The 16,460-nt window shown below is 35.4% G+C and overlaps 1 protein-coding gene across 2 annotated transcripts in view; it reads left to right on the top strand.

Moving 5' to 3' along the window:
* Positions 1-9,575, top strand: part of LOC134658373 (lachesin-like) — a 58,700-nt gene extending 49,125 nt beyond the window's left edge. For both annotated transcript variants that reach the window (XM_063514034.1, XM_063514045.1), the window contains exons 6-9: positions 3,497-3,628; positions 7,158-7,277; positions 8,387-8,566; positions 9,371-9,575. In XM_063514034.1, coding sequence (XP_063370104.1) covers positions 3,497-3,628; positions 7,158-7,277; positions 8,387-8,566; positions 9,371-9,555 — 617 coding nt within the window. In that variant the 3' untranslated portion in view covers positions 9,556-9,575. The remainder of the gene's footprint in view (positions 1-3,496; positions 3,629-7,157; positions 7,278-8,386; positions 8,567-9,370) is intronic.
* Positions 9,576-16,460: the final 6,885 nt, after the last annotated feature.

Here is a 16,460-nt window from a genome sequence, read left to right as displayed (position 1 = left end):
CCGTTTTTCGGATTAAAATGTCAGTTACAGAAAAATATCAAGCCAAACTAAGTGGTAAGAAAAAGAAGCGGTAATATGGAAATTTACAGAAGTAAAGAACATATTTATTTCATTTAGAATTTCATTTCTTGATTCTGTCGATGGTAAGTAGGTACAAATTGCAATGAAGTGTTAAATAATTGGACCGTAGGACATAAATTTCAAACCTATATAACTAGTAAAGGAAGTGTAGCATGTGAATTATTAAAAATTCATACATATACAAAAGACATATATAATAAAAATGTAAAAACATTGTTTTTTATTCATGCCAAAGGATGGAATAAAAATATTTCGTTAACTTCGTTAACAGTCCAACAATGAACAGATTCCTATTTATAGTGGTGAATTATATATAAGTGTATATATTTCCCCCTAAATTTAAAAAGCGTACGTTTTTATAGAAAAGTGTTGCCAACCAAACATTTTCGGAATTTGTAAAAGTAGGCTTTACGCAACATTCTTACTAACAACAAAGCTTTATTGTTTTGCTTCAGATTTTTTTTAATAATGAAATTGTCGAAATCAGTTTAAAAAAACGCATTTTTTTGTGGTAAACGTATAGGTCCCAGTAAAGCTGATGAGGTAATTTGTCTTATTCGTCAACCTAACCTTACCAAATGGTGTTACCCATTTTATGTACTTTCAGAATAAATAAAAATAAAAACAATGTATGTTGTTTTAATGCATCTTATGCTGTGGCACCCTGCGTTTCTGTTTTTCAAATCACATAAAAAGGCTCTTGAAGCGAATTGTCAACGAAAATATTTATGGAGTTCAGGGAGACAATATGACCGGTGTCAGTCAAGCACACAATCACTGAATGCCATGTGCTGCTGGTGCGAGTTGAATCTGGGCCCGATTCGGATTTTGAAATAGACATCTGTTAGATATCTTTTAGACATCGCCAAGATACGATAACGATATGTTTAAGATCTAACCTGTTAAATTTGACATTTGCGCGATTCTGGAGATACTCTTGAACGATTTCCACAAGATATGGCTAGATCCAATTCACATCTAATAGATATCTCTAACTCTATCTAACGTAAAAGTGACATTGGTTGCTCGAATTGCGTTGCAAAAGAGAACTAGTTGAAATCTAAACTATAACGTATCTAGAATGGATCTAGTACGTGTCGTCTCTTGTGAATATCTTGAAGTTCGAATACGGCAGTCTGTTTTGACATCATAATACATTTGTACCTACTGTTTTCATTAGGTGCTCGTAGCGACGGGTAGTTATTGCGATGTTCAGTTTCACGCTCCGAACCGACCGTGACTAATTCTAGCTGCCCGATTTCTGTCTCGTTAAATAAAACGGACAGGTAATCTTTTACGTTCGTTTTAGCTTTACACATGCATTGAGTGCCGGGAACGCGCCCGGAAAGTTCTCTGTTCGTAGTCGCTTTCCTCTACAAAGCGGGAAATCGCTAGAATCGGCTACGAGCGTAGCGCTACGAAAACGTTGGAGTGAATGTATTAAGAGGGGGCGTAAAGCCAGGAAATTAGAGAAGAGCAAAAGATTAGGTGCGCCGCGCGAAACTTTCGACGGAAGATTTCACGATCGCGCAGGTTTTATTTAACGTTTTCCTCGATATTTCGGAAAAATATTTGTGATTAAAATTTTGCTAGTCAAATCCCTCGGCTTTGTCATTATCTGATTTATGCTAAAATTATATGATATCGTATGCAGGATAACGCTATACAATTGAAAAGAAATGAACTCATTTTTAATTTGTGTGTGTGCAAATTTCGAAAATCAATGCCAGTACCTTATCTCCCAGTAAAAATGCAAATACAAGACATTTTGACAAGTTTTGTTACTTGTGATTTAGTCCGTTATAAGCATGTCTATTTAAACTATTTTCTCAGTTTCAAGTACCTAGGTAAATATTTATTTGAAGCTATAATTAAATTTTTATGTGTTCGCTGCTCGAACCCCGCATGCGGGCCCTAGCTCAAGCCTTGATGTATCACATAGCCGCCAGGGCTACGCTACAGTCATGCTTAGGGCGAATACGATAAAGCCTAATTATATTCATCACGGTTATTGTCTTACAGATTAAACACGCATTAAAATTGTTAAATGCGGTTTGAATAGACCTGCTTCATTATTTCTCCCCTTCACTTGTCTTAGGTATTTTACAGCTCTTTTACCCGTTCATTTTTAAAATACGTTGTTCGACAAATTCACTTAATGCCGCGTTAAATGAACCGTGTTCGCATAATAAAAGATTTTATACTCGAAAGCGATTTCAGAATGGGCGATATTTCCGTGGAACGGAAAATACCGCACTCCACGTCGACGCTTCATCTCGACGCTGGCAGCGCCGGAATATTTTTTTCGCGCTCGAACGGCTACGAATTCTCTGAAAAAAGTTAAACCTACCCACTTCCACCATTAAATAACGACTATCATGCTGTTTAACCCCTAAATAGCGCACCGGTAAACCAATTTACGGTAGCCATTCAACTTTTTATAATTTTCGTTTCCGTTTCAATCAAGTAAAGTCAAACGTTTCGGACAAAGTAAAAAAAATGCAAATGGGTCGAATTATTTTTATAGAAAAATAACACGCTTCACCTGAAAACGTCGAAATAAACATAGGTTTAAATAAAATGGTTCTGATTGTATATTCATGCCCTTTTTAATTGTGTCCTAAAAATAAAGCATTTTAAGTGGATTCACCTGTTCCTCAAAATGTTCGTAACCCTTTTACCACATTAAGTATTCCGGTGTAAAATAGGTGCTACTTTTTCAGACAAACGGAAAACGTTTTGAAACTTAGCAATGGGTAGATACGCAGGTAGGTACAATACTTTTTTTTAACACAGTTTATATTAACTTCCTTGTACTAAGTAAATACCAACTATGTATTTGAATAACGATCGAACTAACTAGAAATGTACTTGTTGATTTTAAAAACCATATCGATATAAAACATGGAAATTACTTATTATGCAAAAATACATAGCAATAATTTGGCTCAAATGAGACAGTATACCTACGACTACTTAAGACGAAAGTGGAGGACCCGCGTGAAATCGCCATTTCATACGAACGAAGTCCTCATTTTCCTCTCTGGATATTAACATTATTGAAAATATTTTGATACAATTTGTTGTACATATATCAATCACAGCTATGCCCTTACGATAGATTTTTTTCGAAATTTTAATTAGTATAAGAGTTAAGAGCATTTAAAAATTTGTATGCAATCTGTTTTTCGCTCCTAACAATTTAAGGTTTTGATACGACCTTGACGATCGCTCACAATTATTGGAGCAAAATGCAATTAGAGTCTATATAGTCATTATACATATCGTCAGCACTTATTGGTGCACGTGAGATGCCTTATAAAATAATAGTCTTCTATAAATCTTCAATAAGCGTTAAACCTGTACCTATCACAATTGTACAAGGACCATTAAGAAACATTTTTCTTGTTTTTAGTGGTGGAGGTCCACAAAGGGGAAAGCCTGGACATGTCGAACGTCCAACGGAGCGACATGGGTGCTTACTACTGCATCGCGAGCAACGGCGTGCCCCCGACCGTCAGCCGGCGGTACCACGTGCAAGTACATTGTAAGTCAATGTTGTGGGATACTTACAGGTCAAATCAAACCGTATAGGTGGCATTAGAATGATATTTGAATCATGGCATTTACTTAGTTATTTAACTCACTCTAACTTGCATTTAGTACTTTATTTATGTATGTTTATAAATAAATAATCTGAATCTGAATTTTACTTATCTTATTTTTGGAGATAATCAATGATTTTTTTTTATCTGATAAGGCCCCAACGAGCGTGTAAACTTGCCATAGGGCCTGTTAACATATTGATTAATAATTAGTGTTAAGTACGAGTTTGTACTATATGCAAGTACTATCTCGGACGATCGATATTCGAAATGTCATAGTTTTCAATTGTTTGTTGGATTTAAATGTAATGTTCGCGTTAAATCAACGCTATAATAATATGCAACATTTATTTACTTTTAATAAAAATATAGAGTTTTTTTTTAAATTAGTTATGCCATTTAGTTTCCCAGCCATACCCCGATGTTAACGGAATGCAATAAAAACACGGTGTGTATATATAAACAAATAGTAATCTAACTTAAAAGCATGTCAAAATATCGAAACTTTCATAGAAAAAGGTACTTAAATCCTTAATTAGTCGATCCAGCGAGCCTAGTAGCCTAAGCCCAGTACCCGAATTAATCATTCATAGATTGTATCAAACGCTAAATTAAATCAAATATGTCAACGCATACGATATTAATTAGTATTGAGAACTTGAAGGTTGTTCGAACAAAAAGCGAATACACATATCAACTAGATTATACTTTATTGTACCGATTTCTATAATTACACACCGCTCGCGCTTACCACTACAATTTAAAGTTCAACAGCAATATTATATTTTTAATTTAAACGTCTCCAGTCGCGTAGAAGCAGGATTTTGCTGCTAAATCGGTTTCTATTGTAAAACTTTTTACGGTTACGAGTGTTACTCTGTATTTTCTGGAAAATTAAATTTAATGGTTTATGAAAGCAATATTTTACGTTAAAGTGAAAACTTTTATTTTAATATTGTGGGACCAAGTGCGATTAAATTGGCTTCCATCCACCCATTGTTTCGTTGTCCACCTATACAACCAATCATGTCAATGAAATCAGCTTAATTTATTATTGCACGAGAGAATACGGAGGCCAATGACACCTTGTCCTCCAGACATTGATATAGAATAAAGAACTGGATACCCAATCAGCCGCAAAAAATGGCCCCACAAAAGTAACGTTAAAACAGATCACGCGTTACTTTTTCGTTTAGTCTTGTTTGAAACGTTCAAATGTGAAGTTGTCAACAATTACGAAATGTGCCGTTGAAATATGTAAAAATAACAATGATAAAACAAGGAAAAAGGATGGAATGTATTTCTTTCGGTTAGTTCTTGGGATAGCATTACATAATTTATGTAATCTGGTGGTAATCTTATGGTTTTGAATAAATTAATTTGTTAGTACCAAAGAAGGGATGTCAAGGAACAAAAATCTAATGAGTCGATGTGAGGTCAATATTTTTTTATATTTTTATATGGAATTCGTAAGGAATAATATTATGTTTAAATTCAAGATTTCCAAGAAAACATGCGACGTGCAAAGTGGACTGCTATCTGGGGGCACGGTAGTGCCCCCGCCAAGACGAGCAAAGCGAAGCGCAAGGGCACTACCTACCTTTTCTCGAAGCGCTTCGTCGTTTTTTTGAACCCTCTTAACTTGGGTTTGGATTATACCAGATAAACAAAACTCTCGGGATATGATGTCAATAGTGGACTTATTAAGCATAAACAATTTCAATTGCATAGCTCTTATACTTAAGATTTTATTAATGTCTAAAAAACCCCGATTTCGTCACTGGCTCACTCACTCACTGTTGATCATCAAAACCTCTAGGGTACTTCCTGAAGTCCTAGGAAGCTGAAATTTGGTATGTGAGATAGTATTAGTCCACAAACAACAAAAAAATTCAAAAACTTTAAATTATTAGCCTTTAAGGGGGTGAAAAGGGGGGGTGGAATTTTGTATGGGAAATCAATAACCGCGGAACCGATTTAGTTGAAATTTGGTATTTAGATAGTTATTGTTATGGAGAAGGAAATAAAATAGTTTCAACCCCAAAATCACCCCGTAAGAGTGAAAAGGGGTGGAAAAAGGCGTTAGGGGAAAAAGGGGGTTGAAGTTTGTATGGGGAATCAGTAAAAGGCAGATTGTATATAAAATATGCCCCCAGGTACGTATTTCAGGTTTTTAATAGTAAATCACCCGGAACCCTTTAAATCAGAAGATTGTCATAAGCAACTTACACATCTTTATGTGAAATCCCATCAAAAATATTTTCATGTAAAATGTTGCCAAGACGAAATCATAAGGCTCGCACTGACAAAAAGTTATCAGATCTCTTGTAGAGCCAAGCTTCTAACTCTACAGGCTCTTTCACAGACTCTACACCTTAGTCAAAATATGTGGCTTGGCCGTTTCATTATTACAAGAACTATTTTATAATAAAAAATAATGAATAGTGAATACATTTTTCACCTGACGCCCATGTGACGAAACGGTCAAGCCACATATTTGGACTAAGGTGTAGAGTCTGTGAAAGGGCCTGTAGAGTTAGAAGCTTGGCTCTACAAGAGATCTGATAACTTTTTGTCAGTGCGAGCCTTATGATTTCGTCTTGGCAACATTTTACATGAAAATGTTTTTGGTGGGATTTAATTATAGCAAGAGATAGGGGTGATGCAGTTTTAAACAAGGCAAAACGGCACTTGTGTGTTCGGCTCATTTCCCTGTTTCCGACATATCCACCAATAAGGGCTTGTATCGACTAACTGTAAATGCTAAACCTGTCTGAACACAGTGACAACCACAGGATGTTATAAAGTATGGACTTTATAAAAAAAATCCAATCAGTACCTAAATGTCCCCGTGCTCCCGTCCCATGAGTAAATGTAGATCTAAAATACACAGTTATTTTATTTAATAAGTTGAATTTATTTCAAGGAAATTAGTATTTAAAGACGTATACTTACTTATTAAAAATTAAATTTGTTTGAATTTGAACCACGAATTAATTTTATTTGAGCTCCCGATTAAATTAAATTTGTTTTATTTATTACTTCAATTGGTTTTCCTGTACAGTAATACCTATTAAAGTGTACCAAAGTAACTCCATTCGTTCATTATTCTCGTTTGACTTGTTTGACGTAAACACGTTACGTTTAGTGCCATCGGACAAAAATTTTTAACAGTGTTGGTACTTATGTTTGCAAATTTGACACTTAATGCTTACGACATTAAGCTCTTTTCTGTACGAAACATTTATCTTGACTCAAAATTTACGTAAGCGTTTTTATCATCAATGCAAATGGTGCGAAATGTCATTCTGCTCCACATTTGTTGACGTTTTTGTTCTGCTTTGTGTGTCTATTTCTTTTATATTAAGTCAGTGCCTCCAGATATTTAAAGATATTTTAATGTAATTCAACGCCATAGCTCACTAGCTAATAGTAAATTAAGGAATTAAAGATGATTGCTTTGTCCCACAGTCATACCCCAAGTTAAAGTTACCAATCAGCTGGTCGGTGCGCCTCTGGGCAGCGACGTGGCTTTACAATGCTACATTGAAGCATCCCCGAAAGCTATGAACTCGTGGTATCGAGAAGATGGTAAGTTTTTACAAGCTTTAATTTAACTTTTATACAGGTGTTTGTTCATAGATGTTTATACGGGTCAAATCTTGCAAGTGACCCAATTCCCAAAAAACTTAGGGTAAATGTGGGATAGTTGCCATACTTTTTGAAAAAGGTGAATAAAATACAGAAGATAAACATTTAAAAATCTTATAACACAGTGTTAGTTTGTATACTCATTAATAAACAATATTTTCAAGGTAGCTTGATATTATTTGTTTTATTTGTTTAGTTATAAACAAAATAAAAAGGTCCTTCGGACGGGGATGGATGCCAATTGTATGGGTTAGATGCCGCAATAATATTTTGATTCGTGGAAAAGTATACAAATAAAGCAAATAATATCAAGCTACCTTAAAAATATTGTTTATTAATGAGTATACAAACTAACACTGTGTTATAAGATTTTTAAATGTTTACCTTCTGTATTTTATTCACCTTTTTCAAAAAGTATGGCAACTATCCCACATTTACCCTAATCTGTCGCGGCGTAAAATAGTTTTTCGCAATAAATCACAATACGTCCATTTTAGCGAAGTGTTCGTCATCAACCAGAGGGAGGAAAGGAGTAAGCTTACAAAGAATAAATGAATTGCAAGTGTTGAATTCGCACAAGTCGCTATGTGCAAATTTGGGCATCTATCCCCCTATGATATCTATCCCACATTTACCCTACATTTAACCTGATTGCTATTTATTTATTACATATGTTTACTTTTAAATATGGGATATAAATTATTGTTAAAATTAAATTATCATAAAACATAATTTTCTCTCGTGTTAAATGTAATTGTGGCTGTTATAACGTTGCAGTGAAAAATATTAGGTCTTACTTAACTAAAACTAATTAATTATTTTGTGTCAGAAGTTTTAGGAACTTCGTACATGTTAATGAGACCTAAAAGCTTTATCTAGAGTAAACGTAGAGAAATATCCTTGGCAACATTTTCATTTAACCAGACGGTTAAAAGGTGTATCGACTACAAGTTTCAAAACTTACATTGTCGAACGTGTTCTACTAATAAATTAAAAAAATTAAAAGTACCGTACCGAAATTGACTCTAAGATGGCATTCTTTTTTTCAGCCTTAGTGAGCGACAAGCTTCTTGAGAACCCAAAATTCCGTGTAACAGAAACTATAGTGAACGAATATTCTCTTTGGATGAATTTAACTATAAAATCATTGGCACCAAGTGATTTTGGAACTTACGTGTGCGCGTCGGTCAACGCGCTGGGGAAGATGGAGAGCCAAGTCAGCTTACATAGTAAGTGCGACATTAAACCTTTTAAATCTTGTAATAAAAAAAGTTTACTGGCTATTTTCAAGCCAGGCGCGTCATCATTCTTTAGAAACACTTTATATATCTCTATAGAATAAATAAAAGCAAAAGGTAAACTTGCAAGTTATGCTTTTACTAGTATGCTTATACTATTTTTTTATAAATACTAAAGTTACCATTTAAATATTGATTTCTCGCTTACCTATAATCTTTTTTAACAAGCTTTTATTAGGTCGACCTGTATGTAACTAAAATGTAATGGAATCTAAGGTAACTAATTTAACCATCTTCCAAGAATCGTAGCGTTATGAAAATTGGCAGCTGTATGTAGTTCTGATGACAATACAATAATATGGTACAGTCGAACTGATCTGATGATGGAGACAGAAGGTGGCCATAGGAACTCTGTGATGAAACAACGCAACCTAATTGTGTTAGGGGTTTTTAGAACTGTCTCGATGAGTATTAGTCGTCTGTCGTAAGAAAAGTACAGTCAGCGATAAAAGCTTGTACCAAGAAACTCACGCACCCGAAGCTGCGGGAACAGCTAATCAATGAACACGATCAATTTATTATTAATAAACTAGTTAGGTAATATTTCGCATTTTCACTTTCACTTATAAGTACGGAATCTAATAATTACCTATGCTTGATCTATTATTAAACCAGACAGATATAAAAATGCATTATTATCCCAAGCCACTGTTATTACTACCTAGCGATTGCAAGTTTAATTTTCCGCTACATCGTATAATCGTGATTACATAATAAATTATTGGTTTTCTTTAGGATTAGAGCTGAACGGTTTCCCCGACGAGCCGCTAGTGTCGGGCGCGGCGTGGCAGCGCGCGCGCAACCTGCCCGCGCGGGCGCACCCGGCCTCATCCCATGCGCAGTACTCCCTCGCGCAACGGCTACCACCACAGCTCTATGCTCTTATGCTTACTGCTCTCAGATATGTTACTACATTTTAATTTTTTCACTGAATGATGATGATAAAATTGATAAACATACATAGAAATGGAGATAAAAAACAATCGAAACTGAGCATTTCATCTAGCTGCAAATTATACCTACCTTCTTACTTCAATTAAGGCAATATAAAATCCAGAATATATTAGATATCAATTACCTACAGAAATACAAATTGAAAAAAGATGAAGTTGTATACCATAGGTAGGTACGTATTTTTCCCAATTAAGTTGAACTTTTCCAAAATTGAATTTTCCAAAATTATTTGCAAATAATCACGAATGTAAGTTTATGTGACGAATCCCAGAGCAGTATTGGTAAATCATAAAATAAGTTAATATGAAACTAATTAAACATACACTGAAACCTAAAACGTTTATCATTTAATTATTTACACAAAATTGTAGACCTACTAAATTTAATAACATTCGACTGTAGGTACCAACTTATTAAGTCCCATATGAATAATAAAGACTTACAAAAGTAATAAAGTAATATGAAAGAAAAATTATAAACTAAAATTAAAAACTATATAAAGCTACAACTAAAACATAAACTAAAATTATAAATAAAAAAGTGGCTCCAGCTCTGTGCCTTTGGGCAGGGTGCCAAGAAGGCTGGCGGCATTGCCGCGCTGGACGGCAATACCAATGCGTTGCGCAAGGTAGGAGCCAGCCCTCTTGTCACCCGTCGCCTCCACGAGGCGCTTCGCCAGCTCGGTGAATATGCCGTGGGCGCCAGGTCCCCACGGCCCAAGGGTTTCCACCCCAAACGGCTCAAACATGCAGCCAGGATCAATGGCTGCATATTTGCGCCGCTTGAGGTGTTCAGCCGCGTTGGCGGCCGCACCAGCTCTGATTGATGTTCCTGGAAGATGGGACGGCGCAAGGGTGTCCACGCATGTGGCATCCCAAACTAAAGGCCGTCCAATCTTCCAGGGAACGAGGGTCATGCCGTCCGGTCTTTTGCCATCATCGCGGGCCAAACCAGACGGTTCCAGAACCGCCGGCACCCCAGCCGTGACAAGAGCACGGCGGAGGATGTCATTTAGGCTCGCGTGTCGTGAGAGACGGCCGACACTCCTCGCACAAGATAGGCCGTGGAAACCAAAACGCGTCACGTTTGCACCGCACTGGCACAGATGAGGAGCCACACAAGCCACCCCCAAGCGCAAACACAAAGAAATCCTAAAGGTGTTCGTAGAGAGAAGTGTGCCCAGGTTCTTTGATGGCAGGGCCTGCAACCATGAGCCGGATTCCCATCTCGTCGCAGCAAGGAGACGAGCGCGCTCTGTGGTGCTGGTAGACGTTTCGTACAGATTATCCCGTACCAGCAGACAGAGCGGCTCGTCCCATTGGTGTTGCGAATGGCGAGTAATGGGCAAGTCCGTATTTGGGCAGGCCGTTTTCCAGCTGTTGATAGCCTCCGGCAGGAAAGGGACGTCCAAATTAATAAGGGGGTCAGTTTTAAGGATTTTTCGGAACAGTTTTTCAATGTTATGCGCTGAAGAAAGAAAAGCCGGAAGAGCAACAGCAGAAGTTTGTCGTATCCCAATACCACCGTGCCTAATGGGCAGGGAGGCTTGGGACCACTGAGAGTTGTCGAAAGTAATGTTAAAAATGGACGATACTGTAAATTTTATTTCTTGGTCTAGTATTTCCAAAAGGTTGGGATATTTCCAAAAATGGCTACAACGCAGGACATAAGTAAATTTAGGGACAAACAAACAAAATTTAATTATTGTGTAGGCCATATGAGGGTTAATTGTGAGCAAGCGGTCCGAATAGTTTTTAAAGTCAAATGTTGCAAATAAATTTTAATAACGCGTACCACCTAGTCTGTGTACTTAACTCTCAAGAATTGTAAAATACTTGATATCAGAATGAACATAAAAAAAGCGTAAGTAAGTACATGATTTTTTTTTTGAAAAGTTTACATGTCCATCTAAAACATTAAAAATATTGCTTTGCGATGGAAACTCTGCTAATCATATTCTCGGTTTTTTGGAGTGAACGTAAATATCTTAAGGACGATAAAAAATTCATAAAGCAAAGTTGAAAGATGAATACTTCATCTCGAATGCTCAGCAATTTGCATATTTTAAAATTTTGTCTTACAACAATATGTCATCATTAAGGTCTATATACACTAGTACATAATACATTATGTTAGAAACGTAACTTAAATAATGAATTATCGAATATTCAATGACAAAAAAAAATCGACAGAAATTACGTTATCTGACAACAAAGCTTAGTTTCTCAATGCTGAAAAAAAGCCGTCTCCCTTATTTATGGTACCTACCTAATCCAACGCGGCAATACAGCGAGCGTGCCCAGGGCAAGTTACAGTAGACAGATATTTAGTTAATATATATTTAGTTAATATTTATATTTATGTTTAGATATACATATTTAGGTTTAGTAATTAAGTTTAATTTATAATAGATATGGTTTACCTATATATTTATTAAATAAAAAAAATCTTACTCTCTTGTGGACTAATTGCAGAACTGTTAAAAATAAAACACACTCAACATAATATTTAGATGCAGGTAACTCATTTTGCATCCACGTGGCTAATAATTATTTAATAAAGGTTGCTACTACAATATCCAAATGGGTACTTCAAAATAAGGCCCGATTTTATAGTGCACAGTCATAAAACTTAGAAATAAATGAAAAGTGCTATTTCCACCGTATCAGCAAAAAATATTCACTGTCATCGAGTGGAGTCTCGGTAGCTTAGTTGGCAAAGCGATAGGCTAGTGATCCAGAGTCGCATATGCTGCGGAATAGATGTAGCTTTTCTAACAATAAACTGAACTTCGGTGTTCCTTTTTGTACTTTCCTAGTACATGCAACTCATACAGTATCCAACGATCATGGTTTAAGGATTATTAATTTTTAGGTTTTTTTTTGTAATATGACCTATATAATTTTATATTTATAGGTAAAAACTAAAGTTAAAAATAAATAATCTTTTTAGGTACCTATTATATACGGGTATCTCCTGTAACACTAGCAAATAATTATTTTTTGTTGATTGTACTCATCAAACGATAAAACAATTGCTCAAAAACTATTCAAAATAAATATTTTAAATGTACGCTATCAGTGTAAAAGACGTTGCTTGTCACGCTTTTAACATAACAATACATTGCGTCTTGAAATAAACTTTTTAAGTGTACTAAAAATCACAACACGAATTTATTTCTAAAAGTCGTTGAACATATATTGGTCAGTTTGAGGAGTAAAGCCTATAGTTTATTGTTCCTGTTACAGGCCCCACCCGGTATATGTATATCGGTAATCCTATGGATGGAGGTTCGAATTTATGCATCTCCTTATAAGTAATACTTACTCTTGAATCTTCCTTGTAAAATAAAATTACAACATTGAACATTTATATGAACATGTAGTAGTTATTCCAACTAAAAATGATAAATGGTATTGTTAAATAATAATATGGAATGTGATTTTAGTCCTGAATAGTTTTTTTTTCAATTTCAAGTGTTTAACCCTTTAACCGCCAGAGTCTGATATAAGACATTACATTTCCAGCTCATTTCGCCTCAGTCTGATAAATAAGACAAAGATCTGATTTGGTTTTTACAGCACATTAAATAGTTATAAATTTTATAACTCCCGTAACTATGCCAACCTTACTCTGCGTGGTACAATTACCACCGACAGGTGGCGACACGAGCACGCTCGATCAAAAATTGCTGGCGGTTAAAAGGTTAAAGGTGCGTATCCTTACATTTCTGCAAGAGTTACCTCGTTATTCTTTTTTCGAACTGTCAAAACCATTTTGCTGCTATGGAATTTGTATGAAACAGTAGTATGTGACGTCACGATCAAAGCTACTCTTTATAGTTTTATACGGGGTTTAAAATAGGAATTGTGTCGAAAAATAATTGCTGTCTACGTTTCTGTGCTTTATTTCATTAATCCTGTAAATTCTTTTTTACAGTAGGTACATATGGTGCTACTTTCCCGCACTAGTACGGAAATAAGCACTTTCCTTGGCTATGTTAAAAATTTAAAGGGGCATATGTACTGTAAAACGTTGTACGATACACGTGCGATAAGGAAATTAGCAACTCATGTCGATTTAAAACACTCCCTTCGGTCGTGTTTTAATTTATCGCCAGTCGTTTCGAATTTCCTCTTATCCGCACTTGTGTCGTAAATAACTAATTTTAAATACAGTCAAATACCCTATTGTTAAATCAGTAGGCCATTAACAATAAATTAGGCCAAACAAGCTTGCCTGTTATTTGAATTAATGCCTGAAGTCACGTCAAACATAATGTAATTCAGCGTTGAACAAAGATCATTTGAGGTACAATTATTTGTTTGTAATATGAAATGTGAACAATTATAATATTTTATAAGTACCTTAATAAATAGTGCATATATATAATTATAGCTTAGCATCAAATCACAACACTGTTTATGTTTGAGGGATACACACCTAACTATATGTATAAAAACATCATAATATATTATGTAACGTAAGTTATCTTATCAATTTATCATAGCGAGTACTAAATACTACTTATAGATGAACTTTCACATGTTGTATTCCTATTATTTCAAATATTTGTCTCAGATTCTAATCCTCAACTTACGTTGACTTTGACAATAAATGTGTAATTTTTGAAGTATAAGTATTTGAAATAAATGTCCCTATTAAACCAACTACTGTTTATTTATCTAAACGTATCTGAAACCGTTGCCCATCGTAGGATTTATTCTTAAATAAATGCTTTCCTGAAAGTTTAAAAAAGACCGAGAGGTTAGTATGAAAGCGAAAAGGAACAACAATTAAGTAAGGTCATGTTGTGTCAGAGGAACTTGCATAAGTAGGTCGTTTATTTTGTTTGGGGTGAGAGGTGTACTGTTGTAGGAGAATTCCGCAGTGTTTCTCTCGTCCCAATGTTTCACTTATCCTATCTAAAGAACTTTATGGTACATATGAGACTATGCGTATCTTATTGTAATGTATACACAATTTTTTTTATTTAATAAATAATCATTTATTTACATACAAGAGATATACAGTGTATTACTAAAAGAAATTAAAAACTAGCTTAAATCTAAAATAGGCCCTTGAGGCATTGTACCAAGGATGCTGGCGACATTTCCTCGCTGTATCGCAATGCTGATACGTTGTGCGAGGTAGCCGCCAGCTCTTCGGTCACCAGTTACGTCAACCAGACGCTTCGCGATTTCTGCGAACAACTTATGCGCGCTGGGACCCCATGGACCTAGAGTTTCAACTCCAAATGAATTACAAATTTATTTATAAAAATAATTACTGACATTTCCTCTCCACTACTAGACGTCCGTTTGGAGTTATCGCGAGTATTATGGTGAGTATTATTAATACCGTTATTATTCAAATGAGCAGCAAAAATATGGCTACGTCAGATTCGGTTAAAGTGGTAAATTATTAAAGCGGTCCAACGAACTTACCACACACATTACGTCACGAGTAAAATAAGTAAAAATCGTTCACAAAGGGACATTGCAGGACAATGACGAATGGACGCCTCGGGGCGCTAATGCATTTTTCGTGTTGCAATTGAATTAATGCGCTTCCAGTTTTTGTACCGCGACCACGACCCTATTCCTGGCTATTCAAGATCGACTCGAGTGTACGTTTTAAGCTCATGCATATATGTACTAACATTATAGGTGGTTAGAGTGGGATAGTGCTAAGATCGATTTTAGTATCGTAAAAGTCGTGCCATTCGTCTAAGGAACCTTATCACACTAGCGACAATGCTTATATTTACCCTACTCATCCGAGTAAAGCTAAAAATGGAGTTAAAAAGTTATTTATTTGGCTGCCTACTTCAAACTTTACAATGTTTACAGTTCGACGTGAATGAAGTGGCCAGTAACATTTTTTTTTTCTTACTATTATATGCCTGAAATGAATGGTAATTTCAATTGAAAATAAATAACAAGACATACTTTTATCTGTCAGCTGTTTTTATATTTTAGCTCGGAAAGTAACTCACCTCAGACCACTCACTTATCAGACCAATTCGAGTTTTAGTTATTCGATCTCTTTTCGTTATGATCCATGTCAATATAATATATCTGTTTTCGATATGATACTGATCTGTCAGTGTCAAAAGTGACATTCCTTCAACCTAAAACATCACTTCTGATACTGACAGATTAGTATCATATCGGAAACAGATCGAATAAATAAAACTCGAGTTGGCCTATAAGCCAGTTTTATTATGGACGACTATAGACTCTTAACGCCCGACAATATGCTAAATTCTATTACTGAGTAAGTAAACGTACGTTCAATACGATTAATTATCCAATTTAGTCTATGTGATGACTCCTGCATATTCAATACACATGAGTCAACTCGTTGGATGAAATAAGAGCGTTGTTTGTATATTTGAAAGTGCCTAATTAATTTAAACGAGTCCTCATCAATCTACTAAAATGGGAAAACTGAAATTAGGGTGCAACTGGCCAGGGTTAGATTTTTATCGAGTTGAGAGTCATTCAGTATAAAGCTTCAGTTCAGTCTCAGTTTAATTAAGTCCTCCTGCGTAACGAAAATTACTCATCATTCATTCCACAATGTAAATTAATAGAATTTGTAGATGATATCAGGTCCAATTAAACCGTACAAAAATGTTCAAATTCACCGGATTCATTCAATTCTATTCCTATTAATTTAGTCCTTATAAATCCGTTCCAACAATAATGATGACGTCACAAGCATGTTTCTTTTTGTAACAGTGATTTCTGCAAATTGTATGTGTTAATTGCAGTTTATGTGTTTTTTAGGGTTCCGTACCCAAAGAGTAAAAACGGGACCCTATTACTAAGACTCCGCTGTCCGTCCGTCCGTCCGCCCGTCCATC

Source organism: Cydia amplana, chromosome 2, assembly GCF_948474715.1.
Source record: "Cydia amplana chromosome 2, ilCydAmpl1.1, whole genome shotgun sequence".
In the NCBI taxonomy this organism is placed as follows: Eukaryota; Metazoa; Arthropoda; class Insecta; order Lepidoptera; family Tortricidae; genus Cydia; species Cydia amplana.
The sequence above is the reverse complement of the archived record's forward strand: the minus strand, read 5'-3'. Positions and strand labels throughout refer to the sequence as shown.